At 51.9% G+C, this 10,566-nt stretch overlaps 1 protein-coding gene across 1 annotated transcript in view; it reads right to left on the bottom strand.

Annotated features, from left to right (window-relative positions):
* Window positions 1-916: 916 nt before the first annotated feature.
* Window positions 917-10,566, bottom strand: part of DMBT1 (deleted in malignant brain tumors 1) — a 53,700-nt gene continuing 44,050 nt past the window's right edge. The window contains exons 28-31 of the mRNA XM_047824686.1: window positions 10,005-10,213; window positions 8,993-9,177; window positions 4,155-4,543; window positions 917-1,539 (exon numbers count right to left, since the gene is read on the bottom strand). Coding sequence (XP_047680642.1) covers window positions 1,242-1,539; window positions 4,155-4,543; window positions 8,993-9,177; window positions 10,005-10,213 — 1,081 coding nt within the window. The 3' untranslated portion in view covers window positions 917-1,241. The remainder of the gene's footprint in view (window positions 1,540-4,154; window positions 4,544-8,992; window positions 9,178-10,004; window positions 10,214-10,566) is intronic.

Genomic DNA, 10,566 nt, shown 5'->3' with positions numbered 1-10,566 from the left:
GGGGCCAATGTCTGAGCACCACATTAGTCTTCCTGGTTTCACATCCTAGGGCTCCAAGGCCAACCACTGGCCATGAGGGTGCCATGAGGCCCTAGGGTGAAGACTGCCACAGCCAGGAAGACTCCAGCAGAGATGGCAGTGCCCGCGGCGTCCCTGTTGGCCCCCCGTCACCAGTCACCCTGTCTTGTGTCCTCTCCATAGCTCCCATCCCACTGGAAGTACCAAGCACTCAACTTACCTCTGAACAGCATCCCCTTCCCATGGAATGTAAGCTCCACGGGGGCAGGGGGCAGGGGGCAGGGGGCAGGACTTTGATCGCTTTCTGTTTGTCTCCTGGCACATAAGAGTCCTTCAATGAATGGTCACGGAATGAGTGCTTATGTGAGGTAAGAGCCTAGAATCAGCTGGACACGGGCGCACCAGGACACATGACACGAGGAGACAGAGCCGCCAAAGATGCCGCGTGGGGTGGAACCCAAGAACCCAGAGGAGGGTTTGTGATGACTACCACTACCCCACACCTGTCCCTGTCACCGGTGCTACCACAGCTGTTGACCTGTCTCAGCCTGGACCAGGAAACCTGGGAATCAGTCTGCTGATATATCGTCATCCACACCGCCAACAAAACAGCAGAGCAGGAAATGCGATCCCTGTTCTAGAAGAGGAGGAAAGTGGGATGGCTGACCCCCGAGGAGACATCAGCTTTGTGAGCAGCAGGCATAAACCGATCCTGCCTGCATCCCCACGGCCTAGACCCCGATTCCGCTGTGCCCGGGGACACGGGCCCCTGTTGTTATTACTGTCATGCGTCATAACGTTATCATTAATGTTGTGTTGTTGATATTGGTGACCATGACCATAGTAACAAAAGCCACCATTCATCACCCCCAAGAACTTAAACCAGGTAGAGGCCAAGGCAGTTTAACATTATTTTATTGTAGCTCCTCAACAGTCCTAATAGGGAAGTATTAGCATTTTTGTGTTACAGCTGAGGAGTATGAGGTTCTGGGAGTTCAGATCCCAGAGGACAAAGGTATCGGTGTCACGGGGGAGAACTCTCTTGCCCAAGCACTACACATGGTCCCCCGTAGACCGGGAGCCGATGGAAGAAGGCGGGAAGCAGATCTAGCGAACTCCGCATCACCCGGTGTGGCACGGCAGGCCTGGCGCACGGTGGGTGCCCGATTTGAGGTGGACCACGACACCCACAGAATCATCCCGGGTCCCCGCGGGCCACAGGCCTAGGGGCGGGAGGGCGGCCACCTGGCCAGGCTCCTCTCCACAGCCTGCGGGGCCTGCAGCTGAATGGGTCCCAGGACGACGTCCACCTTCTCCTGGTAGGAGCCCACGTCCCTCTTGGACCTCACGATGCAGCCTCTGCGGCAGCGGGAGAAGTAGTCGTCTGCCCGGCACACCACCATTTTACACCGCAGGTACACGGAGGGGAAGCGCTTCAGGAAGTAGAAGGAACTGAATTTGAAGCGGGCAATGCGAGGCGAGGGCGGAGAGTAAGATTGGTAGGTTCTGTCCTTGGCGCACCTGGAAGAGGAGAGAAGCAGCCTGTCAGCCCCGGGCGCGCCGCCTTTCTCAGGACACGCCCGGGCCGGGCGTGGAGCCCCACGGCCTCCTCTAGGCCCGCGTTCCCGGCTGCACCTTCCTTCCCTCAGTACGTGTGGTTCACACATGGCCTGGCAGCCTCCAGGGAAATCCTGGCTCTGGTACCTCAGCAGCATCTTAAAGCGGGAAATCAGCCCAGGGTTGCCGCACGGACAAGCAGGCCCCGGATTGCACAGCGGGTGCCCAGTGACCATGTGCTCGGCGGCCCTGGCAATCCAGGTGATTCGGGGAGGTCGCGGGGCCCAGAGAGAGGGCAGGCAGGCAAGAAGATGGCATTTCCTTTCCTTTCCTGGTCTCAGGGCCAGGCAAGACGACACTCGGCTACTCTCCAGTGTCTCTGGTGCCGCCCTCTCTCCGGGGCTGTGTCTGCTGACCTGGCCCCGGTGGCTGTACTTTCCACACGAGCCTGACTACCCTCGGCGTCCCCTACTCCAATACCAACCACCTCCTTCTTCCCTCAGTCGCCTCATCTCCACTGTGTTAGAAGGAACATGACCAGAATCCCCTGAAAGAAACCGTACTAAGATATGGATGAGGAGTATCTCCCAGCTCCACCCCGAGCTGAGGAAGGAGCTGGCCTAACCCGTGAGTGTCTCCTACGGTAGGATTTGGCATGACGTAGCGAAGAGGAGAGCAAAGAAACTGGCCCGTGGGGTTTTAGGCGGAGATTCTTGGTGGTGGACGGGAGCTGTCACCAGGGCGGCCCTGACTCTGCCTGCGAAACGTGACCCGGGGTCTACTCGCTGTCTTCCTTCTGCCTTCCAGAGGCTCCTTCCTCCACGTTCAACACACATCCTCTCAAATACCACGTTCTTTTTTCCCACGGGGGTCACTTTAGCCACAAAGGTGAGAGGGAAAGTACCAGGGCCTCGTCAGAAGTAGGACAGTTGTAAATGAGGTCAGGGTAGCTCAGGGGCTGCCGGGAAATGATCGCATTCCCCAAAAAACCACACTAGTCATGGCGGTCTGTGTAGGCCAGAGCTCCAGAACCCAGACTGCACTTCAGAATCACTGGGGGAAATTTTAAAACTATGGATCCCCAAACCCCACCACAGACCAAAATAAAGAGAATGTGCAGGTGGGGCCTGGGCATGGGTGTGTTTAAAGCTCCAGATTACTCTGAAGGGCTCCCAGGCGGGCGACCTGGTTGATGGCGAGATGTACCGATGCATCCCTGTACTCCAGGGACAGCTGGGCCCACATTTACCCCCACATGCACATCCCCCTTTCCTGAGGACACTGCATTATCTTATATACATATATGCCAGAATTTGGCCAAAAAGAATCTTTTAGCAGAGAAGAGCCAAATCACTCATTTGTGTTAATCTCAATCGTTTGACATAAATTCCAATGTCACCGTGTTACTATTTGTAGAAAGAGAATTTGGGTAAGCTTCTCTCCCATCTTTGCTGCCAAGAGGGTGCGGGGGGGGGGGGGGGCTGCCGTGAACGGAGCCAACTGCATAGATGGAACGAGACAGGCCTTAACACCTATTTACCAAATTGACACATACTCAAACTGTGCCTGGAAAGAGATGCTGTTTTTAGTATCTCAGGGAGGTGTAAGATTTAACCTTCCAACCCTGATTCATAACAGAGCCCCTTAGCCTATCAGCACAACCTCTAAATTGTGCTTCTATGTGATTGTTACTGAGGTGCCAAGGGGCGCCTGGGTGGCTCAGTCGGTTGAGCGTCCAACTTTGGTTTAGGTCATGATCTCGTGGTTTGTGGGTTCAAGCCCCGTGTTGGGCTCTGTGCTGGCAGCTCGGAGCTTGGAACCTGCTTCAGGTTCTGTGACTCCCTGTCTCTCCTACCCTCCCCTACTCATGCTGTCTCTCTCTCTCTCTCTCTCTCTCTCTCTCTCTCTCTCTCTTTCTCTCTCTCTCTCAGAAATAAATAATCCAGGGAAGCAGGACAGTAGTAGAGAAGCGCAACCTGGGTACCAGTAACCGCAGTCTGGCCACCACTGGCCACCAACTGGCTTGGTTTGAATGACAATTCCCAGCTTCTAGGTTAAGGGACCCTTGCTGACCCCTGCTACTCACCCACAACCTTCCTTGTGGCCCACCTTCTGTGCCTGCTCTTTGCCCAGGGCCGCATCTACTCCCTCCCATCTCATCCTCCCAACAGCCTGTGATGTGGGCATCACTATGAGCATCTGATGGGTGGGGAGACTGGCTCAGGATAGATGCCCTTGCCCGCCCACAGCAATGCAGCTGGTCCATGGCAGAGCTGGCATCTCAACCTCTATCTGCTGCAGAACCAAGGCTTTCCCCACCACACATATGTCTTCTTATGGAGTTTGGTCACCTGGGTCAGATCCCAGTTACAGCTAACCTGCTTGGTGACTGCTGGTGACTCATTCACGTCTCCACCATCTCCACACATCTGTCTCCCTATATGTGAACCAGGAATGACAACCTGAATGGTTACATTGGAACCACTAGAACCCAAATCTGCATTCCTTGAGACTTTGGGCTACTTGGGTTTGAATTGTCAGGTGAAGGCTAACATTCACTCCATGAAGACACTCCTTACCCACTCCGGATAAGATCGTAAGTCAAAGATGTAAAGTCATTGGAATATGGGGACGCCACACAGGTATCCACAAACAAGGCCAAGGAGGCATCAGAATGGAGGATCTCCGCTTGAAGGTACAAGTTCTGGTTCAGGTCCACATAGTACGGACTGCTGGTCACAGGATACAAAAATGAAGATGATGTATAAAAGGAAAGGTTCACGTTGAAACTGCTATACTGCACTTCCTTGATGTCGACGGTGTCATTAGCAATGTACATGGTGTCAATCCAGGTGTTCTGGAGCATCCTGCAGCTGATATGAATGCGGAAGTCCTTATGCCTCTTGATGATGGCATTTGAAGCAGCTGCTTCGAGGAAGTTGGAATAGATGATGGTATCATTATTGGCCTGGGAGAGGAAGGCGGGAGAGCAAAGTCAGGCAACTGTCACCTGCTGAGGGAAGCTCATTGCTGATTTGGGTGACAACGAGGGGAAAGTGACTCAGCCAGACTTCAAAACCCTCCCAGGACCACACAGAGAAGGCACGCGGCCGCTACCATGGCTCCCACGACCTGGGCTGGGCATGCTGCTACACCAGCAGGACTCCTTCCTTTCACACAACTCCCTTCCTCTACCATGTGATGGGGACCACAGTGTGGGCCAGGTGTTAGGGTTTCCTGGGAGCCGCTCCTCTTGGGAAGACGGGTGTGTCTGGATGACCCCTTGCCGTGCTGTACAACTAAGCTGCCCGGACTCCGTGGCTCAGGGCCCTCTGTGCTGGCTTTGCCTCCTTCTCACCATGGTTGGGATAAACCAAGGGAGGTGGCTATGTATTTGACGTATTTGGGGGAGAGGCTGGTGGGATCAGTTGTCACTGTGCTGTTCGGATGGCTCAGTGGCTATTGCAGCTTGGTGTCTGAGGCTGCCGGGACGGGAAGCGACCTCAGGGGTGGGGGCTCCCCCAGAGGCTCAGGTGGGCAATTGAATGGGCTGCAACAATGCTGGCGTCCTTCCCGTCACACTCTGCTTTTCCACTCCCCCTACCACGGGACCGCTTCCTACTGTGCCTTTTACAGCAAATTCATAGGAATGTTGATCTCTCATGCTGTTCGATGTGCCTAAGAGTGACCTTCTGGGGATGAGAGCTTGCACTCCATGGTCTGTGAGCATCTCAAGGAAAAAATGATGTCATCAGGACTTGGCATGGTGTCAACAGTTCTATCAGCATCAATCAAAACCGTGGAATGAATGAAAGCCACAGGGGACAGGGCTCAGCAAAAGTACTGTCATGAATGAAAAATGGGGCCCAGATGGCCAAGAAGACACAGATAAATGCGGCCCTCTGGCAGCTTCATGGTCATGATCACCTGGCCCCAAGCAAGGTGAGCCCAAGCCAATGGTCGCCAGGCAGAGGCAGGGGTAACACTCCCCCTCCCAGTGTTACAATGGCCAGAAGCAAACTTCTTTTTGCTAGCCAAGTATGAATTCTCACAAGCAACTGGTGCTTTTGCAAGAACAAGAACGAAAATAACACCATGGTGGTGTCCTAAAATGTGAAGCTAAATTACTCTTAAAAAAAAAAAAAAAAAGCGGTTTGCCATGTCGTCACATTTCGTTGTGTGCCCTGTCCAGAACAAAACCCAGTTCCTGGCTATTTGGGAGTCTAGACAAGTTCTCTGCTGCAGCCAGCACCTGTATGTACACCCAAATACCACTGTTCTTCAGAACAGAGTGTGTTGGGGGCCAGCTGGTGGCTCAGTTGGTTAAGTTCCCGACTCCTGACTTTGGCTCAGGTCATGATCTCAGGCTTTGTGAGTTCGAGCCCCACATCAGGTTCTGTGCTGACAGTGGGGAGCCTGCTTGGGATTCTGTCTCTCCCTCTCTCTCTGCCCCTCCACCACTTGTGCTCACTCGCTCTCTCTCTCCCCAAAATTAAAAACAGAGTTGTTCGAAAGGCTTTCACTTCCTGCCTGCAGTTGCAGAACTCAACTGAATTTGTCCCTTCCAGAAAAACACGTGGAAGGAGAACATTTTAACAAGTAACTTCAAGTGTTTTTGCTAGCCCTATGACCCTTCCTTCCCCTCCTTTTCCTTTTCTCCACTGGGCGGCTGGGGAGGTCTCTGCAGCCCCAGACAGCAGGGGAGTACCAGAACCTTCTGGACTCAGGTCTGGGGAAGGCATCCTTCTGGTGGGGTTGGGAGACCTTATCTCTTCTATGCCCACCATCCATGCATCGAAAATACACTATATTTTCTAAAACGAATTAAAGAAAAAAGAATTGCTTTATGTTTGAGTGAAAGTGGTTGTCAAAGGCAACCATAGAGATGTCACTTGGTTACTCCTTCAGAGACCAGCTGAGGTGCCTTCAATGTCACTCCAGATACTGAAACCAAAGTTTTCTTAGAATTCACATTTGTCCCTGACTTCTGTGGTCAAGCTAAATTCTGAATCCACTCCAAGCAATGAATGTGGCGTGAAGGTTTATTTGTTGATCATAAAAAGCAGTTCTGATTTTATATTACAATTCATTATCAGATGTCTGCTCAGTCTGGAAGGAACTCACTATGTAACGGGGAGTCCTGGCACCTAAGTCAACTGCTATTCTCATGAAGTCTCAGACTCAGGATTCCACTTGGCGTCCCTCCCCTGTGGTGGGGGGACCTCACCTATTCAGACACACCAGCCAACACTTGTCAGATGCTGCGTGCCGTCCAGCCTTTGAATCCTGGCTCTGCAGTTCATGACCAGGTGGCCTCAGGCAAGTGGCTTAACCTCTGCAAGCCTGCACTTCCTCACGATTACATGGGAATAAAAGTTGCCCCGAGAACTTCGGAAGTCATGTAGAACTTAGTTCAGTTGCTGGCATACAGATTAGTGGTTAATAATATGATTATAAAGGGTTGGGCACCACTGGGAGCTGCAAAGACGAATAAGACGTTGGCTCTGCCCTGAGACCCTCAGCCCGGTAGGGGACACAGCCATTTAAATAAATGGAGGAAGGACAATGTAGCATGTGTTGCCCAGCATCAGCCAAGTTAGAAGAACCAGCACTGGCACGTTGCTTTGGTGGCTCCTAATGGAGACGAAGGAACATCGATGAGGTGACCCAGATGTCAGAGTCTCCAGGCTGCACGTTTGGAACCAGGAGGGATAATCACCTTTGGTGCACTGACTCCCACTGACTAAACTCATGGCAAACCAGAATCCAACAGAATTAAATTATAGGGCAAAATATAAAAAAGCCAGATTGACTAAAATGTTTGCATGGTGTGAGTGATACGCTCCCTTCTCTGCGTGTAGGTCTCCCTGACCCACTCAGTTCATCTCAGAAGGAGAGCTGGTGTCTGTAGGGACTGAGGAAAAGGAGCCAGTGTCTGTAGGGACTGAGGAAATGGCCACAGTGGCAATTTAGACCCTCAGGCCTAGGCGTCCACTCATGGCCGACAGGCCAATCTGTTTGGCTAAATGACCATCCCCTTCGTCTCCATTGTTTCTTATGTGTCAAAGGATCAGGAATGACCTTGCCAGGTAATGAACAGCATCTTCTCGGCACCTGACCCAGTGCTGGGTCACGGCAAATGCTCAGTACGTCTTTGGTGAGTTGACACCCTCTGAACGTGTGTGTGTGCTGCACACATTATATATGTTCGAGCATTTCATGTTGTGTGTTTACTGCAGTCCTAAGCCACGTAAAAACATTTGCACCGCGCCTGTTCCCTGAAGACGAAATCTTAAAATGATTACTTAGGTGTCAGCCAAACGTTCAGAACTTAGAATAAATAATTTAAAGTGAGTTTACATAAAATTAAATGCCACCATTGTAAGGATGCCACTCAGCGAGGTTTGACAATCAGCACTACCACAAGAGACGGAACACTTCCACGAACCAAAACAGCTCCTTCCTGCCCTTTTGCAGGCAATCCCCTCCGACCAGGTTGGCTTGCCATCACTCACTTGTTCTCCGTGTCTGAATTTTACACACAGGGAATGGAAGAGTAAGTACTCCTGTGTGGCTGGCTTCTTTCACTCCGGGGAAGGCTTTTGGGATTCCCAGAGTCTGGCATTTGCCCTACTGTTTCTTGGCCAAGTGGTGTTGGGCAACCTGCTTGACCCTTCGAAGCCCAACCTCCCTATTTTTAAAGTGGGTTGATGATGAGAGAACACTTGACGGGGATTTGGGGAGCGTGACACCGGCTAATCCCAGTGTCTGGTCCCCGGTAGGATGAGCAACCATCCAGTTTGCTCAGGATCGAGGAGTTTTGTGGGATATGGGACTCTTCCATGCTGAAATCTGCAAAGTCCCAGGCAAGCCAAGACAGTCGGCCACCCTAGATGGTGACAGCTCAGCAAATGGTAGCTGTAGAGGCTGATTTTCTGTGAAGCTAATGAAACTTAAGCCTCAGGGCTTCCCACATGCATGGTTTTGTCCAAGGCCTAGCAGTGTGTTGGCACAGCCATATATTTTTATGAGATTTATAAAAGGTCGCATTGTTCTCTTTAATGAGGCCCCCCCCCCCCCCCCCGCCGCCTCACCAACCCTAATCCCAAACTCTATAAGCTTCAGGCCCTATAAAACCTGTAGCTGCCCCTGGGAGACGCTACGGTCATTGCCGATGTGAGTGGCAGCCTGCCCTGCACCCTCTATGCCCGACAGGGTAGGGAAAACTGGGTGTGGAAGGCAGCCTCCTTCCTCATCCTTACATTTGGAAGTGGCTGTAGCTACATCATAGCACCAAGGGACATAATGACATCTTCACCCTGATTACACTGTAGCATCATGAATTCAAGAAACACAGCATATATCACTTTAAGAAAGATCACTCAGTAGGAGAGAGAGTAGAAAGCCTTAGGCTTACCTGCTTGATGGTGCCACAGCCTGAGTATGGAATTGTGAATGTCACCTGGCTGGCCGTTATCTGGGGCTGACACCGGTAGCTTTCATTCCAGCTGGGAATGAAAAGGTCCCGGGCAGAGTAGCCCAAGGATTGGAGGTAGCTCCTGCTCACACTGGCTTGCATGTGATTTGGCAGACAAAGCAGCTCTGGTGGCCAAGGGAAAACAACACCGGCAGTCAGCACCCCAGCGAGCCCGCCAGGCACCCCTCCCGTAGAAAGGTGCAGAGACCAAGATGGCGGATGAAGACAGTCCACATCGGAACAGGCTTCATCCCAACCCCCCAGCTGCCCCCTGGCTCGGGTCAGTGTCATTCTCACAAGACCCTTTTGAGGGCACAGGAACTTAGGATGCCCCTGATGGAGAAATGGAGGCAGGACACGAAATGGGTAAAATGTTTTGCCAACCTGCCATTTATCCATAAAGTAATGCTCCGGTTGAAGGGTGGGAAATTGTAAAATAAAGTCCTTTAGCTATGGAACAAGTCAATGCTTAAAATCCTGACTGCAAAAGAGAGCTTGGATATCACCTTGCCCGGTCCCTAAGCCAATCTGTAAATCAGTCCATTTAACAGCTCAAATCGTGGCCATTAGCTGGAAGTAGCTGAGTGAATGGTTCAGTCCATCTTGAGATCACAGCCAAACGTGCTGTCTCAGGACACAGTCTCAGTGGCCCCAAGGTCACCTGTGTCCCCTGGCGTGGACATCTCACCATGTGCTGAAAGTATGACCTCACATTTAGTCTCTGATGACCACAGTAAGGCCACCACACTGCCCATCGGCCAGTTCTGGCCCTTGACCTCATTTCTGGGCAGCCAGAGTCCAGGACCACTGCTCTTGGTCCCTCCCAGCACCAGATAAGCCTCGGTGACCTGACAAGGTTGCCCTAGTTTCTTACTTCACAACCACAGAAGGGTTGGGCAGCAGAAGCCTCTGAGAGGTGCCCTTGACAATGAGCCCTCACGAGGGGACTTACGGGTGCTGTCATTGGAAGGACGGGAATAGTAGTCGACCTGGAAGCCCCTCTTTGTGATGCTGCCATCGCTGACGAAGCGAATGGACATGAAGTTCGATGATGAAGTGAAGGAGCCCCTGGCTCCATCACAAACGCGGGCAATCAGAGGGGAGCTGTGGGAGGGGCCGTCAAACACTTCGATATAGTCGTAGTTACAGCCTCCTTCAAGCCTGCAGGGACAGAACACAGAGTTTTGGCTTCGATTTCAGCCAGGATTTAATGTAGGGGGTCAGACTTCAGTGACGGGGGCCACACCTTTGTGCCAGAAATGGCGACTTTCTGAAAATAATAGCTGAAGATAATATAGTGACATTCACCTTCCGGTGACCTCCATGGATCTTAGTCCTGCCTTTTGGGGTCACACATATGAATCTACAGCCCCTCCCCTGACACCCCTCTGCACCATGAAAGGAAGGGATCACAGCCTGCCTTAGACTGTTTCCTCAGTCAAACAGACCTTGGTTTCCCATAGAATAATATAAATATTCATGAATTCATAGTGATAGAAATAGGTAACTGAACT

This window comes from Prionailurus viverrinus, chromosome D2, assembly GCF_022837055.1.
Source record: "Prionailurus viverrinus isolate Anna chromosome D2, UM_Priviv_1.0, whole genome shotgun sequence".
Lineage (NCBI taxonomy): Eukaryota > Metazoa > Chordata > Mammalia > Carnivora > Felidae > Prionailurus > Prionailurus viverrinus.
This window is presented reverse-complemented; position numbering and strand designations above follow the sequence as displayed.